We start from the raw sequence: 19,869 nt of genomic DNA, 5'->3' as shown, positions 1-19,869 counted from the left end.
TTTCACTAACATAAAGATATTCTGCTGAAGCTCTTTCTTGGCCCAATAACAATTTTTTATTTCAGATTATTCTGTTGTCTCAAAAAAATAAATACTAATACAGTAAATATTGTTAAGAACTACTTTATTTCACCAAAGAACACATGCACTGATTTTGTACCTCAGTGGCAGTCACTGTGCATGTTACATAGCACATGGCAAAAAATCTCTGCCATCTCATACAATCACATAACAGGGATTTAGATCAGAGGAAAATGCCTGTATAGTGTGATATGCAGCTTCTGGAACATTTGATTCATATAAAGCAGTTAAACCAAGTCAGATAATACAGTCTGTACCATTAAGAGCATATCGTGTATTTCTGAGGTCGCACCTTAATCTGGTAGGGGGTTGTTCAGGTTTATTTGGAATTAGTTGTGTAACAGCCATAATCAAATTACTTTGTAATTTAAAAATAAGTAAGTTTACTTGCTTAATGAGTCCTGTCCCACTTTAGCATATGTGGAGCAAGGCAGCGTAGACTATTTACAGTCATTAACTAATGAGCTTTTGGTATGTCCCTTGTGCAAGACAATCCACGTTTCCACACTGGAAATTGCTTTACAATTGCAAAAGCACAGCTAAATCCCGTGGATGTCTGTCCAGAGCCTGAATGCCTGTGCCTGCTGTTGACTAAAATAAACAAAGCTGTTTAGAAACAAAAAGCCCACCAACTATGTCTTACTGTGTCTGCCTTATGCGGAAAAGGTGTTGAATGTGATGAATTGTTTATTGATTTAACCTTTGCCTGTCAACTCTGAAAGCACTTGATCTGAAGGTTTTCTCAATCCAGACAAAAAGTTTAATTTACTTTTGTTACAGATAGAGACATCTGGTTTTAACAGCAGTTTACTGCCCCCTCCTGCTTCTGCTGCCCTAGGCACTGTAATGGAAGCTAAGACCATTTCACTGAAGAAATGTGTACCACAACTTGCAACTTTGGGATTTAATTTAGCTTCTTTGTTATTTTTTCTTTAACAGAAAGACACAAAAAACAAAAATGGGCATGCTTCATAGAATCACACCATGGTTTGGGTTGGAAAGGACCTGAAAGCTCATCCAGTTCCAACCCCCCTGCTATGGGCACCTTCCACTAGACCAGGGTGCTCCAAGCCCCGTTCAGCCTGGCCTTGAACACTGCCGTGGATGGGGCAACCATAGCTTCCCTGGGCAACCTGTTCCAGTGTCTCACCACCCTCACAGTAAAGAGTTTCTTCCTAATGTCTAATAGTTGAGGTACCTCACAAACACTGAAGGGGTGGCCTGAGTTTTTGTTTTAAGGTTTGTTTTTCCCTAGGTCAAGAAAGCAACCATACGTATTTTCTCTTTGGAGTTTGGATAAGGGGTTTACACAGCTTTCCTAGTTCTGTTGTGAAAAATCAGCAAGTTGTTGCAAAAAAAAAAGATATATATATATATATGTAAGCAACAAGGCAAACATAGTTTTATATTATCACTGCATAATCTAGTTCTGTAAAGAACAGCCTCAGTATTTAAGCTTCTGAGAGATTTTTACAGGTAATGTAAATACAAAGAGTTAATCCAGTTATTCAGACCTTGCTCAAATAAGGCATTACAGGAAAGACAAAACATTTGGGCGCTGGCATTTAAATGCAAAACCTGTCTGCCACTAAAATTTCACACCTCTCCAATATAAGAAACCCGTGAGTTGAAGCCCCATACTTTTTCAGAGGAAGAAAGTATGGCATCTCCCATGTCAAAGAGCAAAACACTAGCAGCTAGTGGGGATAGGAGAATCCAGGAAAGGAAATGGATTCCATTAAAGTCAAGCACTAGTTATGGCACACACATGCATTAGAGTCAGCTACGAGTTAAGACTGCTTAGAAGCCAGGCTCCAGAGCAGATGTGCTGAAAGTACCTGCAGGAAAAGCAGCAGCAGTAAATACAAGACTTGAGCTGGAGCATACATGGAGTCATGATGGAGAGTGGAACGAGAGGAAGCAGTTGAAAGCTTTAGGCAGGTGCCACAGATAGCAAAATAGTCCCAGCACAAACACCTGTCCCACCTTCACGAAGCCGCCTCTTCGGGCTACAGGTGTAAGGAGAAAGAAGGAAAGCAATGAAAACGGAAAGCTCAAAAACCTGGATTTCACCTTGGTGGCAGCAATAGGGAAATGTCCTGCTTATGCCACAGATCATTAAGAGGGACTATTCTGCTTTGAGAGGACCAGAAGCATTGGTGAGAAAGGCACACCCAAGCTCTTCAGCAGCAAAACTTTTCATCCTTTGTACCAGAAGAACAAGATGAGCCACAAAGAGTAATGCTAAGTCAAAGCAGTGGCAGAAACCACAGTTTGCCTTGGGAAGAAAACTCCAGGTATTTATGCGTTTTATAAGCAGCTGCCTTTGTTAACAGAGTCTGGAAACACAGCATACCAGTTGGCCAAATACTGTGATCAAGAAGCTAGCACACCATGCAGCTGTTCTCTCTAGTTCTGCCTGCCAGTTTTTCAGAGCATCATAACTTGCAGTATCAAAGATTTTAAAGGCCTCTTGTAGCTAAGTCTGCTCCCATACTGTTACTTAGAGGAGAGGACAGTAATTATAAAGGAGTTAGTCTGTTTACATACCGAGAAGCGCTGTACTTGGGACATTTTCTGATCCACAGTGAATCAGCTCTGAATTATATTAATTGTATACGGGACAATCCCTCTCAGTGTAATTTGTTTTGCAAAGTTTGTTCTCCTAGCTCAAGGGTGATGGATGAGCAATAGGAGAATCCCAGTAGTGAGGCTGCCTCTGTTGGGCATTCTGTGTTTAAGGTAACTCCAGACATAGGGCTTGCTTAGGGTTTTCCACTAATAGTCTCGTGTTTCTTTCAATCTGGCTAAGCCTTCTCTATTAGGAAGACACCCAGTGTAGAAGAAAAGTTAATCCTTAGGCTTTTCCCTCCTTATAAAATTCCAATGAAAGTAGTTCATCTCATTAACAAAAAAAATACTTGTTTTGTCTGTAGTAATAAAGATAGATCTCAAGCACTGAGTTGTAGCAAAGGGCTGAACTGCCATCTTGTTTTTAAAGTGGAACTTTAATTCAGGTACCTGCGAGTGTTTGTATCAGACACAGCCTTTTCTCAGGCTGGCTACACCAACCATTTGAATTACACCACTGTTTAAACCTTTAAGTAGTTACATATAATTTTCACCAACTTAGTTCCCAAAATGCTGCATCTGCATTCCTGCAAGTGGTGTACACGCACCATCCCCTGAGAGCTGGAAACTGTTCTGCCAAGATAGCCCCGTTCACCTGCAGGAGGTATGCTTTCTGCATGAACCAGGTGAGGAAAAGAAACAGAAATGATTGGATGGAGAACGGAAAACAAGAGAAAGAGTACACTCCTCTACTGACCCCACTGCCCCATAAACTAAGCATTCCTTTGCTGTCATATGAAAGCTCAACCAAAATATGCCTCCTCACCTGCAGCAACTGCTGTTACTATAGTTTGTCAAAACATGCTGAGAGATAGTAGATCTAAACAGATCGTCTGAGAAAAGAAAACTGAAGTTAAACCATACATGTTATCCCAGGCAACCACTCTTCAGATTTAAAAGCAAGATACGCAGCTGGAGGCTGTAAAGCATCCAGAAGCCAGCAAGCATAGCAGCTATTCATTCCCCTTCCTTTTTGGATGGGACACAGTCTCTTTGTATGATCCCAAAATTCCTTTTACAAAGATGCCTTGTTTCACCCTCTGCACAGGACAGGCTGTGTTCCTGTGATTAATGAGGATGGCGTAATAAAGGAGAAAGGCTTCTGCTTTGTTCCAGCTCTCAAGACAGTAAATAAGATAAGGCCTCACAAGAGAAAGGAAAGTGCTGCAGACCGGGCAGGCCTAAGTACCCACTGGGACAACCAGATCCTCACCCCATCTCTGCCAGGTGCTACACAAGCAACCCAGTAAGTTGTGGTGTTTGGCCAGTACCAGTCTGTGATACCCGTGGTTGCACTTGGAAGTACTGATCACAACCACCATCAAGACAGAAGAAGCTATGCTGCAATCAGATAAAGTGCTGTACAATGTGTCCTAATTCTTTACATCTCAGTTCAGGCTCTCAAAAATCCTCCAGGCGTCTTGGTTTCAAATTCTGTACCTCTGAGGCCCATATGTAATACAGGCATGATATCCCCTATCTTTCTAGATACCAGACAGACTGTGACATAAACTAACCCAAAGAGAGGCCTAAAGCCCTCAGGCAAAGTTGATTTAGTCCAATAGCAGCGAGCCTTCAGGAATCGTGGAATTAAGTAACACAGGGAGAGCACCACAGGAAAACAGCGAAGAAACTGAACCATCTCAATGCAAGGTTTGGATGGTTCATAAAATCAGCAGATCTCAGGGCAGCGCACTGAGACAGAGACTTTGTGAAAGGGCCAGCACAGGGAAAAAGAGGAGAGATGACTGTATAATGAAGAGTACTGTGTGGACAGGGTTAGCAGGCTACCTACGGGTGCTTACTGTACTCCTGGTGGTTATTTTGCAGTGCTTGAATGTATAAGCTAGAGGTTTTATTTTTTCAGCTGCGGGCAGGGTATCAATTGGAATGGAGAACATAAGATACACCAGAACACAGCTTCCACATGCCTGTCTGGTGAGAGGGAGAGCAGCAGCCATTTGACCTGGAGAGGACAATAAAGCAACTTATAACAGCTCCTATTTACCCAAGGTGCAGGTCACAACCTCCCACCAGGCCATCTATAGCAGCCTGTGCTCTGCCAACAGGTGAAATGAACCACCTTTGCTCAGTGAGGATCCTGGTCATACCTTTGTCCCCCAAAGCAGCAACCCACTAATTTTCTCCTCTGATCAGACTCTATTTGTTTCTCCCACCTGAGACTGCTCAGTTGATTATCAGCTTCCTTTTCACCAAGCAGCCTGCCACTGCAGTGCATGCACACAGCATCTGAGATAAACACCTCAGCACCAAATGGGCTTGAAGTGAAGCCAGGCGACTGCCTATCCCCACCTCAACCTCCCGCTTTCAATGATGTCTCTGTTGCACAACATCACAATAACACACCGGCACGAACCCTGCTTCCCACGGCCCTCAGTGCCACAGCCACAAATACCTGCTGAAACCACTCTGTATCTTTACTGGGGTTGGTTTTGGCTTGCCATTTTCACTGCTGCTCGGAGTGCTGCATGAGCACAGCATGAGTCCACGTGGAGTTCCCTCCCAGCCACCAAACAGGCAGACAACTTGGCTGAGCAGCACCTTTGCTACATGGAGGTTTATATCTGCTGTGTGGAGGTTACCTGTCCTTGGTGAGCAGCCCTCGTGGTGTCAGGCACAGCTCAGCTGGGATTTCCTGTTTCTGAAGCAGTGTTATCAGCCAGACTATCACGCTCCTTAATTTAGAAAGCTGTTTTCTTATGATCCGGTTCCACACCTCCACGCGCAGGCTGAGGACTGTCACATGAGTAGCAGTTACACAGCATTTGCCCTGTTAAAACACTCGGCAAGGAAACCCACGGGTATTGCTCATTGTAAACGTTTTCCACAGACTGAACTGTACGGGTACCAGCATGCAGTCTTGCTCCTTTGCCTTGTCTAGTGTAACGTGACTACAAAGCGGCACACTCAATAAACACTACATGGAATGAGGTGCATCGGCTTCATTTTACCTCTGTGGGCATTTTCAGTTTGCAGTTGAAGGTTTGTGCCAACTACATTCCTCAGCTGTGGGCATCCACCAAATAATTTCTTACTTGATGGAACAAAAAAAGATCAGTAAAGGGTCTTTCCCAGCATAAGGCATGAAACCAACCCCTGCTGCTATAAATCACAAGCAAGAGCAGAGCTCACCTCAGGGATCTTTTTTATAGTCACCTGTTCCTGCAGTTTCTGAACTGTGGTATCAAACCTTTGCTGCTAAACTATGAGGGTTTTATTCTGGTATTAAATATTTCTCAGAGGTGCCACCTTCTGTAGTGGTGTTCACAGGTGACAGTCCCACAGCCTGTCCTATGCAGAGAAGCACCCGCACCTTGAGAGCTCCCCATAGACCCAGGTAAGTCGGAGAGTTGCAGTTCCAGCAACAAACAGCAGTAACAAAAGCACATTGCACACGGCGACTTGTATCATGAAGACCTAAGCCACATCACTACAAAATATTAGCCTTTACTGTGCATACATAAAAGATACAGATTTGAGATGGAATATGATGATCACAATCCCAATAGAATTCAGCATTTTAACCCTGGACAATACAGTGTTTGGCAACTGTATTTCAACATCATTTTTAAACACAGATGTCTAGCCCACAGAAGGAAATAATAGCATCCATAACTTAATCTTCTAGAGAAATGCAGTGAAAAATTGCTTTTTGTTTCCTTCTGAAAACATAAAACACCTGAAAAGATTAATAAATAAAAATGCAAACCCAATAAACATATAAATTCCAGCTTTTTTCTTTGTAAGATATTAAAGTTTCCAGGTTTGCTTATGAAAGCTTCTGAACACAGATTATATAAAATACCTGTACTAAATACTTGGTTTGCAACAACAAAAGAAGAGCTAATGATTATGTTACTTCTAGTCTTCTAAAGTCATGCTAATGAAAACACTAATCAAAGATTGCAGTTACTTACATTTGCAGTCCTTCCCTGTTGTAGGTGGATTTCATTGAGCAATAGATTTATGACTTTATCATGACACAATGTATGCAAGGCTGAATTCATTCAGTTGCTAATGAAATGTGATTTGGGGACTGTCTTGCTCCAGCTGGGTGATAATTAGGGCTTATCACAGATAGGTCTAGGAAAAGGCTGGGAAATACTTAAGCTTGTTTTGCAGTTCCTTTGACCTCTTAGTAAAGGAGCAATTCTGCAGTATCAGCCTGAAGTTTTCTGCCTATTCAAGAGAGGTAATGATGAGGTTTTTAACTTATCTGCAAAGGATATGGTTATATGAAGTGTGATGGGAGATTGTTTTACTAAATCTTTCTGGTTTAGTGCCTTCTGAAGCATGAGATGGGTACTTTGTTTTCTCAGGCAGTTGAAGTGAAATGTTAATGAAGCAACTGGCTCTGGAGAAACCTTGCAAAACTTGCTCTATATGATGCCCTCTTAACTTGAAATTCCGCTTTTGGTTGTTGCCTGCCAACCTCTGTGTAGGTTTCCCAGAGCAAAAAGAGGATCCAAAAGGTAGATCCTGTATGTGGGAAAGACAAAATATTGCATTCATCTGTCCTTGATGACACTGGCACAGGTTGCCCTGAGAAGCTGTGGCTCCCCTGTCCCTGGCAGTGTTCAAGGCCAAGTTGGATGGGACTTCGAACAACCTGGTCTAATGTGAGGTGTTCCTGCCTGTGGCAGGGGGGTTGGAACTGGATGAGCTTTCAGGTCCCTTCCAACACAAAACATTCTGTGATTCTATTCAGATTATAATAGCTCTACATTAACTACAAGCAGAAGGGCCTCTCAAGCATCTAAGTAACTGAATAATCTTACAACTAATCAATGTAGTAAGAAGGTAGCTCCTCCGAGACTCGTGTAAGTAAATAATTTAAAAGTATCTAAAGGCAGAAGCTAGACTGTGACTTCTGAGGTATCTTATCCAGACATGCTATCAGCTGGAAATACTCTATTCTACATGAGCAGCAAAATACCTGTCTCCTTAATGCAGACTGTGGCTCACCTACAGAGCAGATTCCAGTTTCAAGCCCTTCTCTCTCTATAGGGACCTACTCCTCTTCCTCCTCCCTTCCTTGGTAAGGGTCATGTCTGGGTGCTTTTAAAGGAGAACTGCTATCTGTGAGCTGAAAACTACACAACAGCTTTTAAAAATCAGCAGTTTTCCTGAACTGGAAGACTTCAGTTTTGGTGATCAGAAGATGAGGAGTTTTTTCAAAATGGACTGGAGAAATAGAACTTGAAATAACCAAAGCACTGCAGAGAAAGCTTCCACCACTTTGATTTTATGTGGTTTTTTGCTAAAAAATACAGGTTGTGATTTTGTGTAGCTTAAAGGAACACTTCTGGAGGGGTTTGTATTTTCCATGAATGCTCTTTATTCAGGGCAAACTCAGCTACTTTTGTAAAAGAAAGTGATTTCCTTTTACATTGAACCAAAGACATATCTAGATTCCCATTGCAAATGGACAGTGGGTTCTATAGATTGGTTCTTGGAAAAAGCGTTTCACTCATTTCCTAGGGTATACTCATGATATTTACACTATGCGTCTACGTATGGGGAGTTCTGCTGTGTGGGTGAGCTGGTTTTTTTCCCTTCCTTGAATAGTTTACATGGTTGTAGGACCCTAGACCTGAAGAGCTTTTAACATCAAGGCACTCGGAAGCACTTACGACCAGTCCAGACTTCCCAGCACTTCAGAGCACTGTTTGCTTTAGAGATGCAAGTATGCAATGCGAGTGTGGGATAAGTAGTCATCCAGAGAACTGATAGGTCAGCAAACCTCAAACTTACAGTTCAGGTCCTACTTCTTCCTTAATGATGTTATCTACTTATCACACTCCCTTTGAAATGATTTCATTCGCTATTTGGCTTGGGGTAAGAAAAACAGTCATGAGACCTGCTTGTAATACAAGTCTTTTCAGTGCCACGGTTCTGCCTCCATTAGCCAAGGGCTAGACACAGAAGTGGATTTGTTCTTTTAATGGTTCCCACACTCACACTGGTGTTCATATAAAATGAATCCAGGCAGGGGGCACATTGGCCCTTTCTGAGATCTTAGCCCAGACTAATGCATGTGACTAGTACTGTATCTGACTCAGGTGCTGGGGCTGCAATTTAGCGCTCCTCAGTGATCAAGGCTCGGGGCTCTCCAGAGCCTGAGGAGACTCTCAGCCATGCTCCTGATCTCTGGAACGGAGGCTGGCTGAGGACACTGACCGCCTGTCCTTCCTGCTGAGTATAAGCTGTGGCACAGAAACATTCCAAATATGTGAGGCCAGAAAGAGGAAGAAGGAGGTGTCTTTACTGTAAGTTAGCTCACTTTTCTGTGGAAGAAGGCTGATGTTTGCCTGTGCTCCAGCAATCTTGTAGTTTGTGCTCAAGTGCCCCTGAGGTTAAAGCACTGGATAGATGTGGGAAACCAGACCATAATCCTGGGTCAAGAGCAGTAAACCTAAGCTATCCCGCACACTGGTAGCTTCTCTGCAGTGTGAAGCTTCTTGGCTATTCTCAATATCATATATGTGTGTATATATATGTGCATACCCTTATCCTGACTGCAAAGGAAAGCCTACTGAATGCCAAGAGCAAAGAGTCCTTGCTGTGAATGGGGAAAGGAAAATTGCCTGCCAAGTGCAGCTGAGGGATGAACATGATTGAGTGGCTCAGGGGTAGCCACTGTGCTCACTGATCTGTTATCCAACAGGTCTGCTTATGGTTTTATCCAGCAGAAAATGCCCTGGCAACCTGAGGTAGCTCATCCATCAGGGAAAGAGGTGGAGGCCGGATTGCAGTTGAAATGATTTTATTAAGCATCTAGTCCCTGCTCAGCAGATGGAGCTCCCGACTCTGGACTAGAGTATGTCCGTGTCCCACCACAGGCACATCCACATACATGTCAAACCTTCATGAGGACCTGGCTGGCAGCAAGAACAGGGTTTAGCTTCTGAGAAGCTTGGTTGAATGCAAGCTGCAGATCCCAACCTTTTCTGCCTGTGGAAGGGACTATTGCTTGTCTTGTGGTGAGCTATGCTGCCTGTCTCAACATGACAGTCAGGTGCACTGTAGTTGAGCCTCTTTTGAGGATGAGGGCAAAGGAGAAGTGAAAAAGTAGAACTATGAAAACAACAATAAAAACTAAAAAAATGCTCCAGGCTCGTGTGGAAAAAGCACAAAAGTGCTCTTTTTGGAGTCTGAGGGGGATTGTCAAGGAACTGACTGATGTCCCCAAAGCTTCTCTTCTTACTCTGCTTAAATTTACCTCACTTGGAACAGAAGAGAAGAATTTAGGTTAGACAGGACCTGGAAGCCATCTGGTCCAAACCTGGGCACAACTAATCTTAAAGCAAGGTCAGGCTGCTCAGGCTCTTGTCCAGTCTGGGCAGCCTCTTACAGTTTCCCCACTCTCCCTGTGAGAGGAAATTTAGGTCACTGTGGTGCTATTGCTTTCAGGGTTTCCAGCCTCAGACCAGCAGGTTTATGTTTGGCTTCGGTTATCCAAAAGGCTGCTCCTGTGAGATGTAAATTCAATTATGGCTCAACTACCAGGCTACTGTGAACAGGTTTGGGTTTTTCTCTAGGATTTCTGATGAAGGGCACCTGGAAGCTCTGTGTGGCATTACCTGTGCTTGAGCAAGCTGCACCTCAGCAGCAGGTGCCAGTGCACTGTAACACATCCACTGCCTGCTCACTGCCTGGTCTTGTAGCTACACCAGCACTGCCTGGCTGCACATGGCACAGTTCTTGGCACAGCAGCCTGCCTGGTGGCTGTACTACCGAACACCACTGTAGGATGTTAATATGCCTCAAAGAAGGAAATTGGGACGTGGCTTTACTGAAACCTATGCCAATTCTTTTATTTTCCCTCCACTTCTCACAAGTAAGGCATGGTTAGGACAGCTGGACTGATTAAGTACTAAGGAGTAAAATGTTCTGCTACAGATGTTCCCTGGTGATCTGGTGTGGTGGAAAAAGCAGGCACAGCCCCAGGCACCCAGTGCTGAGTGAACGCAGTGCCAGACAAGATGGAGCACCCTGTGCCCCAGATTTGCCATGCAGCAGCCAGCAGAAAAATCACAAAGTACAAGCTAAAAGGTGTTGAAACACCTCTTGTGGCTTTGCTGCAAAGGGAGATGCAGGCTCATCTATTTCGCACGTTGTTATGAACTAAGCCAAAGATTTCTTACCTAGCTTGTGTCCTGAGCTTTACTTTTGAAGGTGCATGGTCTTAACTTCAGCTTTTACCTGGCTGGCTGTGAATGAAAACAGATACTTTGGGCAGACCTGAACATGCAAGATAACCGTGCTGTCCTCTGTAAAGAGAATTATTATGAACTTTCTGTAACCTGTTTTCCTATATATTTTCTGTGGATTTTTACACAAGAGGACATGAATAATTTACATCAAAATTAAGTAATCTTTGATACCGTCCCCATTCACAGTTGCAGATTAAGGATTTGACATCAATCTGTTCCACGAAGACTCTTGCAGAAGCACAGCACAGCAAATGACCTGCTGTAAGAGCAGGTCAGTGCTAAGAAAGGATCACTATAGCTCACCTCCCTTCTGTCTGTTGTGCAGCACTTCTCTTTCTGACAGTGGTTCAGCTCCTGATGGAAGAGCAAAACGTTATCACAGAGGTCCCGGCAGCCCTAAAGAGCCTGGCCAAACATGTAGTGCGTGGTTTCTATGGAGCAGAGCACTCCCTGGCCCTTGATTTACTGATCCGCTACCCCTGCATCAAAGAAGATGACCTGTTACAGTTGCTCAAGTATGAACGTAAGCAACTGCGCGCTATCCTCAACACGCTCAAGGCAGACAAGTTTGTGAAGCTGCGTATGCGAGTTGAAACAGGGCCTAACGGGAAGAGCACAAGGCACAATTACTATTACATCAACTACAAGGTGCTGGTGGATGTGGTAAAGTACAAAATGGATCATATACGCCGGAAAATAGAAGCGGATGAGCGGGATTCAACTACCAGGTTCTCTTTCAAATGTCCGTCTTGCTCCAGCACTTACACGGACCTTGAGGTCAATCAGCTCTTTGATGTGTTTACAGGTATGTTGCTCATTTGCTCTTGTCTTAAAGAGTAAATTTGATAGCACAAAGTTAGCTCCTATGCAAACTTTGCAATAAAAGCGTATTCTTAGAATATATTTCTTGTTTGCTGGCGGAAAAGGTCCTAGGACAGGAGAAGCTGGGAGGTGAGGGTAAGAAGAAAGCTGTTCCTGTAGAACAGGCCAAGCAAGAGGAAGAACAATCTTAAATGTACGTGCTGGGGTTTGGAGTCAGATTTCAGGCCTCAGCTTTGCTATGAACAAGACTTTCAACCTGTTTTAAGACTACTCACCAAAGTCTTGTGATCCTCACTTCCTCACACAGGAATGAGAATATAGTACTCGTTTGACTCTGTTTTGAATGCATCAGTTAATCCATTTGTGTGTTCACTTCTTCTGCTGAAAGAGTTGGATAAGATGGAGAAAACTGTTTGCAGCCAACTACTGTGATAAGAGTATTGCACTCAGAAGTAGAGGTATTCCATTGCTCCGTGTGCTGGAAGTGAGGAAGTTTGGGCTTCTCCTGTGGCAGCACAACACATCCACAGCAGATGTGTCAGGGCTTGAGGGCTTCTTTTCTCTAAAATAAAAATAACTCAACAGAAAGTACTCTTTCAAAATGAGTTAAAATGGCATCATACTACAATGCATTACCCTAAGCGCAGCTGCTGTGCTGTTAACATCTGGGCTGTAGAATTGGCAAAGGATGCCAGAGCCAGAGAGAGTGAACTTTACATGCCTAGCTTGGAACGTCAAAGGTGAAAGGAGTGTACTGTCAGTTAGCAAAATCATGACTTGTTCTAAATGGAGGGATTTTGTCAACATTGCAAACACTGAGGCTCGCAATGTATTTTTAATAGAATATGCTTTAATTTTCTTCTTGCTTGAGACATAAATACAGGAGTTCAGCATTAAATGAGTCTTTCTGAACTTCAAACCTATGAACAACAGATGCTATTTATACTAGCAAATGTATTTTCTTACATGATGAGCTAAGAAACAGATGAGAACAGAGGAAAAAAATATTAGATCTTACTATCTGATGACACTCCATGTCTAGCCAACTTTTCCTCCCCCAATACAGCCATTTCTCCCTTGCATAGTAAGTGCGTGAATACCAGTCCCTCTCCAAAAGGAAAAAAAAAGGCTTGCTCTTATAACTTGAGTTCCCTAGTTAATGTGAACAAACAATGTTTTGCTAATAGTTCAGGTTATGGATTTCTTAACAAGATACTGCTGGTCTTTTGTGTCCTATGAACTCAAGAATTCCCAATGTGGATCATGTTGCAGAGACTTTCCACTGCACTTACTGCAACACTGAAGTAGAGGAAGATGCCTCAGCACTTCTGAAGCGTGACCCTCAAACCTTGCTAGCGAAATTCAATGAGCAGATGGAACCTGTCTTTGTGCTGCTGCGTGAAACTGAAGACATTGTTCTGCCATATGAGTTGCTGGAACCGCAGCCAACAGAAATACCAGAATTGTCAGAAAGGTATAATCGTAACCTTCAAAGTTCTGATCAGCAAACACCCCCCCCCCCCCACAAGCTGCTCAGTTGTAAAACCTTTGAAATACTGAATTGCAGCCCACTTTCTACTCAGTTCTGCTTTGTCGGGTGCTTAATGAAGAAGCCTGCAATATCTAAGGCATTCTAAATTATTGTTATGTACTTATAGCTTTATTTTTGCTGCTTTTAAAAGTAATTTTCCAGACTTCTTCAGCTAATATTCTATAACCCTTTCTGTGAGAAAGTAATGTTTCTCTAGCAGCATGTTCCATCCAGAGACACATAACTGAAGAGACCATGCAAAAATCAGTAGTTCAGAGCCACTTGCCTCTGAGATGAAGCAACAAGGAATGAGAATTGCTTTAACATAGAGCACTGGTTAAAGCTTTTCTGCTGACAAAATACGCTTTTTCTTGGTCTTGTTTTGTTTGCTTGTATGGGAACTGGGGGGTTCTTGCCTGAATTTAACCTGCCCCAAATGGGTGATGTTTCATCCAGCTTTGATGAGAAGGTGGGTTCAAGTGCGCCGGAATCCTGCAGCCAACCTGAGAAATGGGCCAGCAGATGTTCCTCTTACAGCAATATGTACACTCAAAACCTAGTTATTGATGTCCAAGACTCTGAGCACAAGAAGAAAACAAGAGAAAAACCAACTAAGAAGCAACCTATCTGGATGTTGCAGAGCACTGTGGAAGGAGCAACAAGAACCGCCAACAACAGTGTTGGTAAGTTTTTTAGCAAATACTTTAAGTTTGGCAGTCTTACTGCATTTAAACATAGCTTCCCTATCGAAAATATAGTCAGCTTGGTTTAGAATGTAGAGTTACACTTCAATTCTGCACTAGTGGTTATCACAGCTTATAAAAAACAGTCTTTAGCCTGACAGCATTTATAAAGTCAGAGGTCAGATTCCAGCCCCTGAAATTTTTAGCTCTAGCCATGCAGTAACATTAATGGCAACCTTTAAAGTGGAAGACTCCTGGAGATGTCTGCACTTTGAAGAAAATCCTATAGTAATGATTCAGAGTAGAAGAAACCATGCAGAATGCCTGTGGTAACTGTAAACTATGGATACCTCTGATACTTAGTGTTGTGTATTAGCAGTAAATGCCTCTGAAGAAACTGAAGAAAGTGGTAAAGAAACTGTCACTGATAATGAAATCCTCAGGACTCTTCTGCTCCATGAACCCAAGCTGTCATCTAGCATAGACAAGGCTCCTGTTGTCAAAAGCAAACCACCCAAATCAGGCAGTGATGTTAGTGAGTCTGAAGGTGATGCCAAGCACTCAAGAGCAGCAGGAATGGAAGTAGCAGGCAGCAACTTTGAACAAGAGGAGGAAGAACAGGAAACACAAGGTCCTATTTTAATGGTAGCTGGTCAGCCTCATTCATACGGTGAAGTTAATGAAAATCCAGAGCTTGTGTCTCTAATGACAAATGAAGAGAGGGAAGAGTATATTAAAGTAGGGCAAAAAATGTTCCAGTCTGTCTTTGAATAAATACGGCCGTGTGAACATGCGAATTTGTGTAGAATGGGTAAAGGCTTCTTTTGCAATAAGACAATCTATTAGTTTAACTTATGTTCTTCAAAGTTTACCACCAAAGGGTGGTTTTGTTTGAATTCCTTCCTCTTATGTAAGATTATAAACCTGTAGTAGGTGACTACAGCTCAAAATGCTAGCATTGCAGCAAAAGCCACCCAAAGTTATTAGGGGTTTTCTGTTGTCTTAATGCTTAGACTTTGTGAATGCTGTAATTAGTTTTGGAGCATGAATAATTTTGCAGTACAGTGGATTGATTAAAATAAAGTTTCAAAAGCATTGGTGAACTCTGTTTGTAAGAAATCTATTATTCCACCTTCCATACAGAACTAGCAGATACTTCCAGTAGTGAAAATGAGTTGAAGCCAAATATGATTTGGTTCCACTCCACACCAGTGTATTCTATTTGTTTTATTACGTCATTCACTATACAGCAATAACAACTGTTACTAAATTGCATTGGCTGTAGGATAGAACCACCTGTGACCTCTTTAAATTTAATCTTAAAAATAGTTACCTGAATTCTTTGTGATGAACTGTGCAATGGACACTAGACAGTAAAATGTAACATTTTGGTATGGATGGCTAAGACAGCAAGAAACGCTTGCTGCTTCTCACAGTTCATCTCTTCTCCCATAACCTTTTTAAACCAAGATCTGCCCTGCTACCACTGGAAAAACACATTCCACTTGAACTGAATGACATGAGCAGAAAGAGTGGCATCAGAATATAAGGAAGATCTTAAATTCCTCAGCACTCCTACTTGAATGAAAGTAAATGATGGGCAGAAACTGAAACACAGGTTCTTCCCTCAATGTTAGGAAATACTTTTTTTAGGAGGAACTGAGCACTGGCATGAGCTTGCCCAGGGATATTGTGTAGAGTCTCCCACTGTGGAGATACTCAAATACAACTGGGCACAGTCCTAACCATCCACCTCTGAGTAGCCCTGCTTGAGCGTGGGATTGGACAAGATGGGCTTCACAGGTCCCTGCCAACCTCAGCCAGCCTGTAGTGAAAGGGTAGAGAGAAAGCATGACCAAAGAAATACCATGTCAGTTCACGGTTTGTACATACCATTCCAGAACAAGAATTCAGGAATGGTGTGTGCTTATGCCATTTCTTGAGCCCAATCTAGTTTAAATGGTAAATCATTAAATTCTAAGCTCAACTATTCAGAAATCTTACCATTCTACACTATGAAAATGGCCCCTTTCAGGTATACTCACAGACTTACTTATTCTTGTGCCTTACTCTAGTGATTATAAACTTTAATTTTGTTTCACATGTTTGCTCTTGTCACAATGTATTTCCTCTGTCCCCAAAACTGAAGTTCTTTTCTGCACACAGTACCACAGTGTGTTTAGAGCCTGCACAGTAACTAAATTGAACTTTTTGATATCCTTTTTTCTTTGGATTGTGCTCTGTCATTTCGAAATGCACTCATAAAACCTGGAGAGACTCAAACTAAAAAAAAAAAAAAAAAAGAAATCACAGAAGAATCACACTCTCCTTTTTATTCAAATTTCAGGCATATTTAGGCTTCACTGGCACTAGACTGTTTCTCACAGCATATAGCCATATTATTACAGTGACCTCAAAAGGAAGACAATTCTGAATTAAAGAAAGATCACCATTGCATTTTAACGACTTTCAGGAAAACTTTGTTTTTAAGGTAAATGGATCGCTATAATGCAGCAGATAGATATGCCAAATAAGATATTTCTAGCTCTGTTTTATGACTTTCTGTTATTAGCAACTCTCATCTGAAAGAGAGATTTTTCCAATCTACTTTTCTACAACCCTAGTCCTGCCTTTGCTATGAAACTTCAATAGGTGCTAACTTTAACTGTTTGAGGTTTTTTAAACATAAATTTCCTAAATTTTTTCCTTTCAACGCTGAAACTCTTCACAGTCAAATACATTTGAAAGCCTGTAGAATCTGTTCCTATTGCAGCAACTGTAACAACACTGAATTTTTCAGACAGATTTATTCCTTTGCACATTGGAAGTCAATACAGAAAATGCAGAAAGCAAGAGCTGGTTTCTGCAGTTAACTACAAACCTAGGGTATTTACTTCGCCTCAGGTAAGTAAAGTGTGCTAATAGAAATGAATTCCACAGGCCCTGAACAGGAATATTTTTTGTTTGGTTTGTTTGTTACAGACCAGCTATATTCTAGGCTATACAAGCAACAGGTAAGGCATATATTGTGCCAACACCTTGTATTTGTAGAAGATAAACTCTGTGGGACAAGAGTTTCTTGTCCCAGGAAAATTAGCAATGTTTCTTTGAAGAGGAGTAACAGGCTGCTATAAGCATTCCAAGATTAAAGTTAATTAACTTCCAACACCAAACTGCATACCATTTTGTAAGCCAGAGTAAAATTTTTCAGAAGATGAACTTACAGACAAGTCCAAACTTTATTTGAAACTACCATTCTGAACAATTTAAAAATTACCAAACAAGTCACAATAAAAATAAAGGTTAAGACAGAAAAAGAACAGTGCAGCAAAACCGAATAGAAGAAGATTCAGTTCCAGCTGTTCAAACTGCCACAGGCAGAAGTTAGCATACCTATCCTAAGAGGCAGTGTGTCAGAAATTTTACATGTTTATACACTTCCAGAATTCTGGGAAATAAGTGATGATCTTCTATATGTGTTTGTATACAAGGAGTTTATGTATCTTCAAGGTTGTTCTCATCCACTTTGAGCTCCAAAAGTTTCTGTCAAACAAGAGAATACTCATTATTGTCTAATAGCTACAAGGCATCAAACAGCTCCTGAACACATTTCAGCTCCTTGTAAGGATCCATTAAATCACCTTGATGAAGTATCTCATCCTCAACCTTTTTTACAAGTATTTTGAGTCACTGCTTACTTGAACAACTTGTATTGTTTGAAGAATTGGAACTAGTCACATTAGCAGAAAACTACCATCAGAATACCCAGTTCATGCATTTATATATGTCTGTACTGTACCTTCCACTGGAGAACTACAAGCCTAACAACAGAACATAAGCCTGTAATGCCATAACTTGTGTTACAATATCAACATTAAAAAAAAAAAAACAAACCCACAAAGGTTTTTTTGACCTGTATTACCATTAGGTTGTTGTAGCTGCATAAATACTGTTTCATGAGAGTGACAAGTTTTTATTGTTGTCATAGAAAAAACTTTCAGTGTGTATCTCATGGTATGCTTCACATTAAAAATTATTTTCATTTCCCTGAAGAGAGACTTTACTATTGAGAAGTCTCTTGAACTCTGCTATTACAAAACTACTAAGCAGTCTGTCAGCAAATTGTATTAAGCATTATTATATCAGACAACACCAATTAGAATTTACATCATTATTAAACCTCAGCTTGTGTAATAAGGAACAAAAATACTGTTCCATTTTAATAAGTTTTAAAACCATCTTCTTATAACATGTTACTTTTTATGACTATCAGCCACATAATCTAACAAAAGTATGTATACAGAAAGGACACAGAAGCAAAATCCCTTTACTTCAATACATCATTTGAAAATGCACGTAACAAAAAAGGATAGTCTTTCAGCACCACAATGACTGCTTACTTCCATCAGTGCTAACAAGATATTTAAATTCTAGGCCATTCCAGAGTGTTTTCCCCAATAGGTGTACAGGACTTCAAAAATAATCTTTACCAGGTTCTTTCAAAGTTTGAGCATCTCCTACTAATTCTTGATCTTGAGCTTCACCTCCACCCAGTAATTCATCAGACAAACTGTTGGTTTGGGCCTCTGTTGCCACTTTCTTCATTAAATCTGCCTTTGTAAGACAGAAAGCAAAACTCAAAATACTGGATAATTCTTATTGCTCTCTTGATAATTAAGACTGCTAAATAACAACCCCACAAACAATAGCAAAATACCTCTGAGTATACTGCAAGTTTAAGAGGCAAGTCTTCAACTTTCACAAAGTCATCTTCATCAGATTTCTGACTTACATTTCCAGAACCAGCTTCCTGTAAACAGAAACGGTGGCAATTTAAGACTGCTACTCATAGATAGTGCTACTTCAGTTTATCTTCCCTCAAAAATTAGATTCTTGACTATTATAATAAAGTACACAAAAAACCCAATACCCATATCAAATTCACAAATGAAAACTGAACAAGACTGTAAACTAGACATAACACTGAAATAGAAAAAAGCTTCTAATTTCTCTTGGATGTATCTTAATGGAAATATACGCACATATTCATTCACCAACACAGGTGACTCTGTATCGGGGCTGCCAGCCATGGAGCTTTCAGAACTTGCAGCTGATTTGTTTTCCACACATGTTGTATCTAGTGTTTGAGTTTCATTTACTGCTAAAGAGGAGCTTGATTCTTCTGTTTTCACACTGGCTGTTATAAAGGATTCTGGAGTACTGAGTGTTAAAGGTGGTGTATTCTCTACGCCATTGAGGTAATGAGGCAAAATTGTAGCCACATCTTGTTCACCTAAAACCACAGAACTACATTTTAACTACATAGAGATAAGAAAAGATCCTGAGCATACAAAATTCCCGGATCCTTCTATTATGTTTTCTAGATTATGATCCAAAGCTACAAATGAACAATGGAAGTTACTTGTACTCTTGTTAAGTATCAGCAATTATCACAAGACAGAACGTGACTTCAAAATATCTGACTTGATACAGCTTTAAAAACAAAGAAGCAACGAAAAACAACTTCCAGAACTGTATGGCCTACTGTAAAATATTCATTCTAGATATGAAGAAATAAACAATACAGAACAATAAATTCCTTAACATTTTGCCACATTCTTATGGCAACACAGGATCTACTCAACTAGTGCTTTTAGCCTATGGAGAAAGACCAAGAACAAACCAAGTATTTGCAACAGAAGGACACCCAGGAGAAGGTGGTAAAACTGCTGGATTAGAATTTAACATTCATATCACCCGGTAGAGCCTTTTGGCAGAAAATGATTTCTCTGTTCTTAATCAGTTACAACACAGCATTACTCACAGAAGTAAATCCCTAAAATATAAAGTGATTTCAATTGCTAGTAAATGGTAGTAGCAGAAA

The 19,869-nt window shown here is 41.2% G+C and overlaps 2 protein-coding genes across 22 annotated transcripts in view; one reads left to right on the top strand and one right to left on the bottom strand.

Moving 5' to 3' along the window:
- Positions 1-10,975: 10,975 nt before the first annotated feature.
- On the top strand, positions 10,976-14,759 carry LOC308223916 (general transcription factor IIE subunit 1-like; the record flags this gene model as incomplete). The annotated part of the gene is made up of 4 exons (XM_080623435.1): positions 10,976-11,754; positions 13,044-13,245; positions 13,759-13,985; positions 14,362-14,759. Exons 1-4 carry the CDS (start codon positions 11,307-11,309, stop codon positions 14,757-14,759), a joined length of 1,275 nt encoding a protein of 424 aa, XP_080479561.1. The 5' UTR covers positions 10,976-11,306.
- A 1,544-nt stretch (positions 14,760-16,303) lies between these two features.
- PCM1 (pericentriolar material 1) overlaps positions 16,304-19,869 on the bottom strand; it is a 44,401-nt gene continuing 40,835 nt past the window's right edge. For 18 of the 21 annotated variants that reach the window (XM_080639227.1, XM_080639249.1, XM_080639231.1 and 15 more), the window contains 4 exons: positions 19,028-19,278; positions 18,703-18,795; positions 18,476-18,599; positions 16,304-17,528 (listed from right to left, as the gene is read on the bottom strand). In XM_080639227.1, coding sequence (XP_080495353.1) covers positions 17,503-17,528; positions 18,476-18,599; positions 18,703-18,795; positions 19,028-19,278 — 494 coding nt within the window. In that variant the 3' untranslated portion in view covers positions 16,304-17,502. Of the gene's footprint in view, positions 17,529-18,475; positions 18,622-18,702; positions 18,796-19,027; positions 19,279-19,869 lie in introns of those variants that run through there. The other 3 variants (XR_013958910.1, XM_080639228.1, XM_080639234.1) reach the window with 3 other exon arrangements.

Source organism: Psittacula echo (assembly GCF_963264785.1).
Source record: "Psittacula echo genome assembly, chromosome: 1".
In the NCBI taxonomy this organism is placed as follows: Eukaryota; Metazoa; Chordata; class Aves; order Psittaciformes; family Psittacidae; genus Psittacula; species Psittacula echo.
Note: the sequence above shows the minus strand (reverse complement) of the source record. Positions and strands in the feature narration are given on the sequence as shown.